This window comes from Cimex lectularius, unplaced genomic scaffold, assembly GCF_000648675.2.
Source record: "Cimex lectularius strain Harlan isolate CLEC.00 unplaced genomic scaffold, Clec_2.1 scaffold42, whole genome shotgun sequence".
NCBI lineage: Eukaryota > Metazoa > Arthropoda > Insecta > Hemiptera > Cimicidae > Cimex > Cimex lectularius.
In genome coordinates this window covers 467,149-480,636 of record NW_019392754.1, presented here as the reverse complement: position 1 = coordinate 480,636, position 13,488 = coordinate 467,149, and the positions used below count along the sequence as shown (strand labels likewise).

The 13,488-nt window shown below is 35.5% G+C and overlaps 2 protein-coding genes across 4 annotated transcripts in view; one reads left to right on the top strand and one right to left on the bottom strand.

The window, feature by feature from the left end:
• Positions 1 to 13,488, bottom strand: part of LOC106673834 (targeting protein for Xklp2) — a 28,723-nt gene that overhangs the window by 3,743 nt on the left and 11,492 nt on the right. The window contains exon 1 of one of the 3 annotated variants that reach the window (XR_001341434.2): positions 4,234 to 4,516. The exons of 1 other annotated variant lie outside the window; for it this stretch is intronic. Coding sequence is in view for 1 of the 2 variants with exons in the window: in XM_014406149.2 (XP_014261635.1) it covers positions 4,234 to 4,324 (91 nt within the window). In the remaining variant the exon portion in view is untranslated. Of the gene's footprint in view, positions 1 to 4,233; positions 4,518 to 13,488 lie in introns of those variants that run through there. One more of the 3 variants, XM_014406149.2, reaches the window with a different exon arrangement.
• LOC106673833 (coiled-coil domain-containing protein 93) lies at positions 4,745 to 11,023 on the top strand. The gene is made up of 14 exons (XM_014406148.2): positions 4,745 to 4,897; positions 7,186 to 7,394; positions 7,453 to 7,564; positions 7,627 to 7,782; positions 8,279 to 8,386; positions 8,451 to 8,510; positions 8,761 to 8,808; positions 8,896 to 8,997; positions 9,053 to 9,225; positions 9,951 to 10,064; positions 10,124 to 10,323; positions 10,388 to 10,508; positions 10,574 to 10,658; positions 10,715 to 11,023. The coding sequence occupies exons 1-14, from the start codon at positions 4,814 to 4,816 to the stop codon at positions 10,877 to 10,879; spliced, it is 1,737 nt and encodes a 578-aa protein (XP_014261634.1). The 5' UTR covers positions 4,745 to 4,813; the 3' UTR covers positions 10,880 to 11,023.

Here is a 13,488-nt window from a genome sequence, read left to right as displayed (position 1 = left end):
CCTGGGTTTAATTGCAGCCCAGCATTAATTGGCTTTTCATCCCCCTCATAAAAAAATGGACATAGGCAGCTTATTTTGCAAATATTTGAATATTACTGAAATCAGAATGAATATTAATCAATAAATTCACTAATTTCGTGGTCTGCTTGACCAATTAAACATTACAATTAATTAAGGTTTTTAGTTGAGATGAAAAAAAGTTAATGACACGAGAGGGATTCGAACCCACGACCTTCGGCTAGATACGCCGCTGCTCTACCACCTGAGCTATCGTGACCTCGATCCACTCGGACATCAACTCCCCATCTCAACCCCACCTTATGATTTTTCCTTCCTTTTGCCATTTTTCAAATGTCGTGTAATCGGTTTGGATTCTCAATGACAATTGAAATGGATTGAAATGATTAAATTAATCAATAAAATATGTTTATTGGCATATGGTGTTATTAAAAAAAAGACCACAAATATACTTGAAAACACCTATGACCTCTGCTGTTGCAAACCTGCAAACCCTTGACATGAGTTGGCGTAACTGCAGTAAAGCTTCTAAGATATATGACCTAAAGATTTTATCCACAGTAACTTTGTAACTTCCCTGTTGAATTAACACTTAATTTTCCAAAATATAATAGTATGGACTAATTTGATTTGAAATAATTTGTTGCGATGGAAAAAGTTCTAAAATGTTTTATCCGTAAATTATTTGCATTACCTATTCTAACCCAAATTATATGATTTACTTATAAATGTTGCCATCCATCAACAATCCACATATGTGAGTTGTGTTGGCTTATATAACTTATTGCAATTCTCCATTAGAACTCTGCTTTTTGGATTAGAGGGAGGGTGGGATCCGTTTTGTTTGCAACTCCCAGTCAATTGAAACAGTTCTTCACTTACTAGCTGAGAACTCTCTAGAGTACAAATCATACTGTTGAATGATTCAGATTCTTGGGCTTTCATACAGTATGCTCACCACGCTTGGAACAGATTCAATTTACACCAGGAATTTAATTTTATAAAATCCTTTAATTTAAATAGTATATTCGTATAAAATAGCTAATGATCTTGAACACAAATCCCATTACTTTTCTGCGTATTTATTTACAATCTTTTTATGTTCTACAAATAATGCATGTATAACTAGAGTTGTATGTTAGATTTTGAATTTCAAATTATTTGTATCAATTTATAATGATCTCAGACGGATTTAATTCCATTCTCCTTTATAAATATGTGTTACTGACGTGAACAAAATTGTAAAAAATCAAGTATTGCTATTTATAACGTGGACCAGGGCTTGCTGGTATTATCTAAAAATCATAAATCACCGATTTTAGAAACACCACAAAGGCCTTGTGGATAAAACATGCAAGTTTCAACTTGAATGAGCATACGGATGATTGTTAGCACGTTCTAACATGTTTTTCTTCAACAATGGATTAAGCCAAACGTTTCATCAAAAACAAAATTGACAAACGCATAGAAATGATAAATGGTAGAGTGAATATGATATTTAATCTTTTTTTAAAAAGATAGTTCCTATTCATAGTTTGTTGTTTTCAATGATCCGGATTTCAAGCTCATCATCAGGTTGAAGGAACGTGGTTGTAAATTTTTTAAGCCTGAATTCCAGATTGTTGAAAACAACAAACTGTAAGTAAGAACTATCTTTTTAAAATGACAAACGCATTTTGTACAAACTGAACATTTTCACTGGGAAGTGTGTCGGTTATGCAACTTTGCCACCAAGTGGTTTTAAGAATGAAAGTTAATAAAATTTTAACTGATATAATTCCATTTATTTATTTATTTTTAAATAAATGGCCTACAGTCACTATGGGTCATTAGGCTGGAATTCCAAAATTCGTTCCACATCTGTATAGATTTATAATAATTGTGTAAATCTAAAATTAATAAAGACGGAGGGAGCGAGAAAGAAAGATGGAGGGAGGACAGAGAAAATAAATGAATGAGAGAGAAAGAGGGAGTGAAGAAGAAAGAGAGAGAGCAAGAGGAGAGGAGAGAGAGAAATTGGTGATTGAAATACAGTAACCCATCAACATTCATGAGGGTTATGTTCCAAAAAAACTGTGCGAATGTTGAATCTGCAAATGTTGAGTCTATATTCATGTGAAAAGAGGGGGGTTCAGTTCCATAATAGTAGATAGAGGTACAAAACACATGTGATTTATTTGTATGTGTGTAATGAATGAATTATTGTATTTATTTATTTATTTTTAAATAAATTAACATTTTCAAGTTTTGGAAAGGAAGGTATTACTTGGTATTTTCTTCTAGAATAATCAAGTCTCATCGGCATTAAAAGCCTACTGTGGGAGATATACTCCTTCTTCAAATATATTATTTTCTCCAGGATATCTTTTCGCTGATTCATGGTCAGCAGAATGCCGATATTAAGCGAATTTTTTTTTTTTAAATTTTTGAACCAACCTATGCTAGCCTGGAAATGAAAACAATGATGTAGAAACTTTGTTAATTTCATCAAATAACTTTGTAGCTTTGGCTCCTATCAGTGCAGAACTAATCGGAATACACTTCTGAGACATGTCCTCCAACCAAATGCTTAAAGCATTTTCTGTCTCTTAAAGAGATTTATTTCGAATTCGCGATTTTGGCACTGACAGAAACACTAGCCACAACGCTGCCCCCGATTAATTTATTCATTTTTTATTCTTTTTAATCAAATGCACTGTCGACTCGTTGATGTTGAAGAATCTCCTGACTTTCACCAATCTCGCAATTTATCTTAAACCTGAATTTTTCTGCAAGCGACATTACTGGTTTTTTTTTTCCATTTCGGTAAAGATGCCTTAGGCCTCTTTCAGACGAGGCGTTGATTCAATTAAGTTACCCATTTGACTCTCAACTAGCTCACTGCGAGGTGAACTCTTCTTTGCTGATTTCACAGGTAACTAATGGAATCAACTTTCCCAATGGGAGGTCAGTCGATGTGAGAACACGAAGCAGGAACACTTTTTGTGCTTGTTCTTCTGCAAAAAGAGAAGCAAAAAAGGAGGAAACTCAATAAAGAAAAGTATGGGTTTATATGTTGTTATAAAATTGGGAAATGGACGCTTTCTCTCAAATACTGTTGTGTTTCTTTTAATTCCCCCCATATCGCAGGACTAATACGAATATCTCCAATAAACAGCTCCACATTGAAACTTGCAATTGTAATGCATTCCATCGTGAACTCAGTCGACTCAACTAGGCAACTTGTGTGAAGGGCAAATGCCGAGCAGTGTCTTTTGTGTTGAGTCAACCAGTGGGGATGAGAACGTGAGCGGCACTTGTGCCTGCTGGCCACCCGCCTGGGCAGACGAATTGGCTGCATGTGAAGGGGTTGGGGCGATTCCCAAACATTTTGCTATCCCGTTACACTCCTTGACGACTGTCCGTTCAACTAGTTGAATCAACTAGCCGCCTTGTCTGAAAGGGGCCTTAGTGATGAATTTTTATTGCAGGAACAAGACAAAAAATATAAAATAAGTGATGAAAACTTTAAAAAAGTCTAAAACACTGAAACATGGTGGGGTTGTTGATTTTTTAGAAAATAACCATTCTACTTACAGATCCAATTAGGGATTTCTGTGAATGTTTACACATCTTTTTAACGAATAATCAAATCCGTAAGTCGTGAATGTGAAATTTTTCCGCATTTTTACTCTCGCGAATATTGAATCTGCGAACATTGAGGGATTACTGTATAGAAATGTTGACAAAGCGATAGAACAGAGAGATAATGAGTGTGTGCGTGTGTGTGTGTGTGTGTGTGTGTGAGAGAGAGAGAGAGAGAGAGAGAGAGAGAGAGAGAGAGAGAGAGAGAGAGAGATGGTGAGAAAAAATAAATATTATACTTTGGACAAAATGAATAAATCCGTTACATCAACAGGTGTAAAGAGTGGTGGAATATCGATACCCTGTGTGAATGGTGTATAAATAAGAAAAAATGCATTTCAGACTGCATGAATGTGAATGATTTTCGATTTAGGAACTGCATGTTTGGGTACTGAAATGACCTAGCTGTTGACAACACCCGGAGCCCAACCTCGGATGGCCTCTGAACTCCTGAGATGTGAGAGTGTGAGAAGGTCGACTCTGCAAACTTGTCCGAGTATGCAGGTGGTATAGCTGAACTTATACAAATCAGTTATCAGTAAAAATCGTTTGTCACGTCTCATGAATTCATCAAGGGTGAATTGTATTTACCGAAAAAGTCATCCGAACCATCGTTCATCATTTTCTCGGCCACTAAGTCCAGCCGTTCAACAAACTGCGGCGCACTGTACTCGAACTCCATTTTCTCCACTCGTAAGTGTCTCCGGCTATAAAAATCGACTAAGCTAAAATAAAGGAACGACGGCCCCTCTTTCTCACTATTTATGGATCACAGAACGAAGCTCGGGATGAACGAAATGTTAAAAACAGTACTACTTTCTTCCTCGAGGCAAGTCCAACGGAAAATCTTTCCAAAATTCAAACGAAGAATAAAACTCGATTTCAACAGTCCACAGCCTTTACGATTATAAATACTCTTTATTACTAAACCACCAAAACGTATTATTTAAAAAAAATCACGGACCGCTTTTATTTAAAATATAAAAAAATGAAATTTACTTTAAATCAAGCAAAAACAAACTAAAAGTTTTTATTTTACTTTGTCCATAATTGATTCAACAGATGGTTTTTTTGTGTGGATAACTTGATAGAGCAAACTTAAAAACAGTCGGCCATATTTTTGGGCCCTTTCTGCTCTTATCACTCTTGTAAATATTTATATTTTTAAAAAATGGCTTTTACAGAAGCTCTGAAGCCGAAAGCCGGTTCGAAACACCTTTCAACTATCATCAATGCTGAAGGAAAAGCTGTTTTGGTATGAATCCACAGGGCAACTGTCCAATTGATCAGTTTTTATCTTTTGTGTGCGCAAAATAAAAAACTTTCTTATCACAAATAGTTTCTTACATATTGCACCCTTCAATGTGTTGACATTGAAAAAGTACGATTTAGTGTTTGGGCACGAATCCTTTCCTAAACTCCAGGCTTACGTTTTTCCGCACACGTTTTTTTATCATAAGTATAGTCCAGACATTAAACAATGTTTCTACAATATTAAACATGATTTCTCAACAGTTTTGGAATGAACTGTGTGAAATTCTTTCGCATTCATGACTCATCAATTGTAATTGGTCCTTGCGTGACTGTGCACAACAGCAACATATTTTCCTTTCATAAATGGTGGTTAAGGGTAATCAACTCAATCACAGCCTAAAACTTCGTTGTCCACAATCTTAAATATAGTCTAAATATTAAACAATGCTTCTTTACAATAGTATAACATAATTTCTCTACAGTTTTGGAATGAATTGTATGAAATTGTTTCACGTTCATGACTCAATCAGTTGGCACTGGTCCTCCGCATGACTGTGTACAACAGTAACATATTTTCCTTTCATAAATGGTGCCTAAGGGCAATTCAGAATAGTCGACTCAATCACAGCCTAAAACTTTGTCGTCTACAATTTATTGAATGAGCTGTATCTTTTTCTAAACTCCAGGCCTCCATGTTTTTCTGCGCACATTTTGACATCTTAAGTATAGTCCAGGCATTAAAAAAAATTTTCTGAACAACATTAAACATGATTTCTCAGCAGTTTTGGGACGAATTGTATAAAAGGGTTTCACGTTCATGACTCAATCAGTTGCACTGGTCCTCCGCATGACTGTGCACAACAGTAACATATTTTCCTTTCATAAATGGTGCCTAAGGGCGATTCACAATAGTCAATCACAACCTAAAACTTTGTCGTCTACAATTTATTGAATAAGCCGTATCTTTCTCTAAACTCCAGGCCTCCATGTTTTTCTCTGGATGTTTTGATATCATTCACGTTCATGACTTAACCAGTTGACATTATGCCTCGCGTTACTGTGTACAACAGTAATATATTTTCCTTTCATAAATGGTGCCTAAACATCAAATAATGTTCAAAGAGGTCTGTTAGGTATTGTACTGAACTTACAAACCTGCGATTCACAATAGTCAATCACTGCCTAACACTTTGTCCTCTAGAATTTATTGAATAAGCCGAATGTTTTCTAAACTCCAAGACTCCATGTTTTTCATGTTGCAATTTGCATACCCTCGAATTTGTTTTTCATTTCTTGGCAGAGAGTTCAAATTCTAGGTGAAATCCGCTTGCTTCAATTTGTCAAGGGGTGAACTTCTAGGTTGTTTGGAGGGTTCAAGATCCAGGCCTCTGATTGGGTTTGTGATGCAGGCTTGGAACTACAGATACAAGCTTACAGAAAATTTAATTTTTCATTTAATTACTGAAGTAATATATATTTTTTAAATCATTTTTCTCTTTTTTTTAAATACCTCTAGAATTTTAATTGGTTTTATTTATTTTTTTTTAATATTTTTTTTTTACCCAGTGACTTATGGCAGATGGAATTTTTTGATCCATTGTTTATTTACTGTTAAATTTTTCTTCTCTCTATTGTGTTTTGGTTCATAAATATAACAGTTTTCATTCATTCCTTTGGTAAATGGTGTAAGGGATCAAATTATGTTCAAAGCGGTCTGTTAAGTATTGTACTGAATTTACAGACCTGTGATTTAGAATAGTCAACTCAATCACAGGCTAAAACGTCGTCCTCTACAATTTATTGAATGAGCCGAATCTTTTTCTAAACTCAAGGCCTCCATGTTTTTCCACACACTTTTCATATCTTAGTATAATCCAGACATTAAACAATATTTCTGAACAAAATTATACATGATTTCTCAACAGTTTTGGAATGAACTGTATGAAATTGATTATTTAGAGACTGAGATGCAGTAAAAAATATTTTCTTTATTGTGCCAACGTTTCAATCTTTATAGAGATCATCTTCAGGACCTGGGAAGATGATCTCAAAAAAGATCAAAACTAATCCATATTTTAGTGGCCAAAATTGACCATATTAATTATTCCAATTAATTATTATTTTCATCTCAACCTGAAATTAAAATCCACATGAGGGTAAAATAAAATACAAGAAAATAGCTAAGACCAAGATGAACAGGAATTATCAAGCAGCAGAGAAAAATTCAACCTTTAATGAATCACCTAAAATATTATTATTATACGACCTCTTAATAATTCAATATTTCAGGCTGAAAGTCGCGAAGATGAAATTCAAAAAATCAAATACCAGGAGATAATAAAACTGCTCATCGGTGCCGGTTATTTCCGTGCAAAAATTAAAGGGCTGAGTGAGTTTGACAAAGTTGTCGGAGGGATGACCTGGTGCATTGATGTATGTACGATAGACTTGGACGTTGATCTCCTCTTCCAGGAGAATTCAACCATCGGTCAAAAAATGTAAAATGTTAACTAAGAGATTAAAATGAATGAATAATTTAACCTCTTTTTTTTCCAGCGCTTTAACCGAGAAAATAGTAGCTGTTTTACCAAAAATGAAATGCCCTTATACAATAGAACCTCATCAGATCCAGGGTTTAGACTTTATACACATCCATCCTGTTATAGAAGTACGTTTCGTTTTTGGTACCTTTGTAAGCTTTGTCATTCTAAACGATATCCTTGGTTTCAGTGGTTGGTGAAAAAATCACTGGAAAACAGGGAAGAAAGAGGCGACTATATTAGACAGTACGCAGTTCATCAATTCAACATGCAGTACTGTTTCCCGAATGAAAGGCCAAATGAAAATTTCATTTTGAGAGCGTTACCAAACATATTTACTGTTCAGGTATAAATATAGTACTTTAATTATGCTAATACTCGGACAAGTAATGGTGAACACTTACTTATACTTAGTAACATGATTAATAATTACTGCTATAGGCTCTAAGTTTTATTGATTTTATATAATTATAAAGCCATTTTAGTGAGAAAAAAATCATAAATATCATAATTATTTAAGGACATTTTTGGCTGCTTTAGAGTGTCTGACTTGTATTTGCCAATTGCTAGTGGTCCTGGGTTCAAATCCCAGCATGGCTTACGGAATTTTTAATTCTGAATAGTGTGGGAAAAAAATCGTAAAGTTGATTGACCTCTTGCCTGTGGCATTCAATGGGCAAAAAGAGGACTTTAAGTCCTAGGAACTAATTTTTACACATATTTTGAATTTCTTTCAAAAGTGTGATTAAATTGTCTGAAAATAATTACAGTAATAAAACCTTCTATAGCTAATTAGATCACTGTCATAATAAAAAAAAATTGATTTACTTATTTTGTTAAAGAATAAATATCGACCACATAGGAAATTCAGGAGGGTTGAAAATCAGCCAACTGACACGTTTTCACGAATCCAGAGCACATTATTCGAATACGGCCATACTCCGATACAAGTAATAATGATTTTAAAATTATTATTGTTTTATGATATCTAAACAACAATGACGTTTTGTTTAGGAAAATCAAAGTGAGGGTGAGGAAAACCAGGCTGATAGAGAATTGGAAAAGATCGACGAGGTGAGACTTTTTTGTGACGTACACTTTTCAAATAAAACTGTAATAGTACACACACTGTAGTAACCAATATCATCGATTTTTTGGAAAATAAAAGATAATCAATGGTATCAAATAGTCACATTTTTTCCAGGTTTTGCACAGAATTTAAAAATGCTTTACAATCTGTACATATTTCTTCTTATAGTTGCTTTTCTTTTGGCTTTGTCTGTCCTATTTGTCAAATTGTGTTTTTTTATATTTTTTATTTTAGGCTAAGTTACAACAGCTTACCAAGAGCATGAAAGCCACAAGTAGTGATGTGAGTGAAAAGCATTTTTTTCAGTCTGATTTCTGTTTTGCTTGATTTTTGTTCTTTCAATTACTCCGTAATTAATAAAAATTGTAGGCGCCTATTGCTCCAAAAACAATTTCCTCCATAATAAACATGAAGGCTTCTGAGATCAAAGATGCCGCAGCGATGTATTCTAATCTTGTGACAGAATCCGAGGTAAATACAATGTTTTTTTAATCAAAGGCAACTTTGATTCAGACTGAAATTTTAGCTGGATGAAAAGAACGAATTGGCCAAACTTAAAAACAAAGAAAAAGCACTTTTGGAACAGGTCTCAGCTTTAAATATGCAACTGAAAACGGCTAATAACAAACTGAAAGTGCTAAAAGAAAAAACAAACTTTAGAGAGCAAACTGACAACCAACTGACTGAAGAAGAGAAACGGTGATCACCAATCTTTTAATAAAAGTGTAGTACTTATTATCTGAAGAAAAAAATGGGAAATATTTTCAATAATTTTTAATTTGGTCTTTACTGCTTATTTTGGTTTGCTTATCCTTGCTCATTTGGCCTCTAGCCATTTCAACATCTGGGTGATTTTTCTTCTCGCCAAAACAATTACAAAACAAAAATAACTAATGAACTTAGTAACAAAAATGGATGAAACGTCAGACTAAATCATCAAGGATTAGCAGACCAAAATAATCATTCACAGCGTAATTCACCATGCAAAGATTGACCTCCAAGTCAATTACATAAAGATAAGATCATACAAAATCAACTATAACTTGGTAATTTCTGATCATTTTAGCCTGCCTATCTTCTCTTTCATGACGAAAATGATCAGGAATGATGAAGCTGCTGATTCTGTTGTTCATCACATTACAACCCTTAAGAGGAAATTTCACAACAAAATCTTCCTAATTTGCCAGCTGGAATTTTAATAAAATTTTTATATGAGAGTTTATCTAAATGACTGTTAGCATCTCAACCATGCCTTGTTCAATATTTTTTAACATTAAAGATAAAGTGTCTACATAAGTACACAGTTACACTTTTCCATTTTTTTTTCTTTTGTCTAATACGATCAATAATAGGGACTACACTATAATTATAAATCATTGAATGTCTATTCAACATACTAATATTTACATTATATGGAATTTTAGAATTGTTAAAGAATTGGAGATTCGTATCCTGCTCAATAATTCATTGTTAGAGCAGGAAAATCAGTTTAAAGAATACTGTAAATCGGATAGGCAGAGACTGCAAGAACTTATCAGGTGAATGAATGCTCAGATTTAACAATTTGTACTGTTTCTCATTTATCTCTGTGCTATAGAGGTATAGAAGAGGATAACAGCGTCGATAACGAGACAGGCGCAAGTCTGTCCCAATTGAACAGGCAAGTAGCAGAAGCTAGAATTTCATTGGCAAAAATATCTCGTTCTGAAGCCGGACTACATCGTTTAATCGATGAAGTTCCTTCTAGAGCTGAGCTGACTCAGTATCAAGGGAGATTTTTAGAATTGTACAATCAAGGTAGAATGAACTACCTAGGAATTTAATTATTACATGTAAGTTGTACTTAAAATGTTTTCTTCAGTTTCAGCGAAACATAGAGAGACTAAACAGTTTTACACATTGTACAATGCGATGCGAGACGAACATGAGTATTTGACAAAAGAACTTTCCCTGCTGAAATCGATCGCAAATGGTTTTGTTTCGTAAGTATTTTTTAAGTTTCCATTGTTGAAAGTCTGATGTGTTTTTTTTTTTTTTTTTTTTTCAGTTCTGTCAACTCCATCCATGTCAAAGAAGAATTTATCAAACAATTTGAGGCTATAGTAGATGGTGTAAAACACAATAAACTGAAGGTATTTGACAAGTTTTACATAATGTTATTTATTAGTTAATTTTTGTATTTTATTAGGTCGAACAAAAGAGAAACGAAGAAAGAGATATGCGAGATAAACTAAGGTTACATTTGTCCGGCCTTGTGGATCAACATCGCCTATATGTATCCCTGTTGAAACAGTTCACACTCGAATGTGAAGAAAATCAAAAGTTAATAGCTCAAGTCAAAGTCCAGTCTTGAGTACTCTTAACTAAAGTATTTACAGCCTTGGCATTTTTTTCTCATTCAAATCGAATATGTAGAAATAAAATGTGAGTTATGTTTTTATTATAAAGTGAATTATGATCTGAGAGAAATAATAACGGACAAAAGTTATTATTCTTACTTTGTTTTTTATTTCTTTATGAGGTTATATGCTCGGGGAGCCGGTGGTTAAAAAAAAGCCTCTTTGTAAGTAGGTTGGGTTTGAATGCAGGACTGCTAGGTTTAAACCCAAAACCTTTACTTTACAGTGATAAGCACTGTGTCAATGCCTAAACCGTTCTGGCTACCTTAATGCTTACTTCATAAACTTAAGGCTTTTAATTTTCAAATAAATATTTTTATACAGATCAAACTGGTGCTATTAAAATCGTGATCATTAAATTAAACAAATTAAGTATGATCTAGTTTTCCAAAGTAAATTTACTGACAAAAAACAGTTGCCAAAAACCAGCCACTTTGATTTTCTAAATTAAATCTTCATTGCTGCTAAAAACGCCATCTTGATTTTATAAAATTGTTTGCTTAATGTAATTTCGAAGTTAAACAATGAGATTTTTGTTGTAATGGACCTCGGATATTAAAATGTATGGAAAATGGGGAAATTTAAGGGGGAAAAATGCAAATAAAATTTATTTCATTAACAAAAAAAGACATTTTTAATAAGAGGTGTTACCACTGTGGGCTTTAGTTACTGCATGCTCTGATTCGAACTGGTTCTGCGAAATGTTGGCTGAAGATCAAAGAACAAAAAAGCAGCGAAGCAGACTAAGCGACCCCGCAACACAATCTTTGCTGGCAATCAAGGACTACCACCAGTCCAAGGACAACTGGGATCCTATCTGGATTTGGTTATTTTCCTATGGAGGTACTAAAGGAAGAATGCCTATTGAGACTAAAGCAAATCAAAACTAAGGTGGGATTGCCCCCGGCCGACGTAGACACACCAAGCACTGATGTGACACATATACAGGAAGAGATGAGCACGGACCCGCTCAGTTTAATGCTGATGAAATGTGTGTTGGCCAAGACTGCCGCTAAAACCAAAGAATCCTGTAAGAACCTCAACCAGTGCCTGGGGGAAAGAAGTTTTCATATTCATTTCAAGGCTGAGTGCAACCCCAGAAGCACCAGTGGCAGTGCATCGACCCAGTCTGTTGATTTTTGAGCATAGCATTGAAGAGCCGTCTTTAACCTGCAATGCCATCTCTCATCCATGCCGTTGGACTGTAGGTGGTAGGCTGTTAACCCAAAAAAGCTGATGAATAGGTCACTTTCGAACTAGCAGCCTTGATCTGTTTTAATTGAATGTGGGACACCAAAACAGGTTATCCATCCAGACAGAATTGTAAGGGTAGCCGTATGGACTTGTCTGTTACTGGATACGCCTCTGGCCATCTGGCGAAGCTGTCAACTACTGTTAACAGGTATCTGTTGCTCTGCCACAAAGACAGTAGTCCAACAAAGTCTATGTGGATGTGGCTTAACCTCTAATTTGGTACAGCAAAGAGTGAGAAAGGGGTGCCTTTCTGAGTCTTGAGGTTTTTGATACATTCCTGGATCCAGTTTCGGATGTTTTTACGCAGTTTTGAAAAATCTGCCCTTGATTAACTTCTTGGAGGCTTGGATGCCTGAGTATGACAACAAATGCAGTAAGTTGAAAACTTCACATCTCATATTGGCCGGGATGTAGGGCCTTTAGCGCTGAGGTTGAAGGGAACTTGCAGTAAATATGGTATTCCAAGCCTGGCTGGGTAATCTGCCATAACTCTAAAGTAGGATTTGACAGGCTTGTGTGGAGATCCTCATCCTCTTGTTCAGGTGCCAATTTGTTGTAGTCAATTCCCATTGGGAAGTTGATTTCGTCGATTCTTGAAAAGGTGTCTGCAATCAGGTTCTGTTCTGCAGAAATATGTCTAATGTTGGTTGAGAACTCTGAGATAAGATACCAGATGTCTCGCTTGCTGTGGTGATCAGTGTGGATCGAGAATTGTTGGCCCTCGAGGATCTGACGACAATGTGAGATAGCAGCACAGATCGTGTATAACTCGCAGTCATATGCACTGTAACATGTCTGGGCCAGTGATAACTTCCTGGAGAAAAATCCGAGTGGTTCCAGGTGGCCTTTTATCAGTTGTTGGAGGACTGCTCCAATCGCCACATCAGAAGCGTCAGGGTATAAAAACAAAGGAGCATCTGGGTGTGCCAGACATATTTCTGCCAGGATTAGCTTCAGTTGGGAAAAAGCTTTTGACATCTCAGGAGTCCATCATATTTCCGCATTGCTCTTCAGTCCATGACCAGAAATGACCATCAGCAGAGGGATTTGGATAGTGGCAGCATTCTTGATAAATCTGTGGTAGAAGTTTACCATTCCCAGAAACCGTTGTAATCCTCTGACTATTGTTGGCTGTGGGAACTCCTGAAGGGCTGCTATTTTGCCTGGAAGAAGCTGCAATCCCTGAGGTGTGACCTGGAAAACCAAGAAGTCAACCGTGGATTGTCCAAAGACGCATTTGGCGGGGTTGATGGCTATGCCTGTGACACTCAGTCGTCGGAAGATTGTGCTTAGATGTTTCTCGTGCTCA

Bases quoted from the DNA above. Each gene is read 5' to 3' on its own strand.
- LOC106673833 (XM_014406148.2), top strand. From the start codon at position 4,814: ATGGCTTTTACAGAAGCTCTGAAGCCGAAAGCCGGTTCGAAACACCTT. The intron at 7,395-7,452 runs GTAAAATGTTAA...TTTTTTTTCCAG, and splicing joins TCAACCATCGGTCAAAAAAT to CGCTTTAACCGAGAAAATAG. The intron at 9,226-9,950 runs GTGATCACCAAT...ATGGAATTTTAG, and splicing joins CTGACTGAAGAAGAGAAACG to AATTGTTAAAGAATTGGAGA.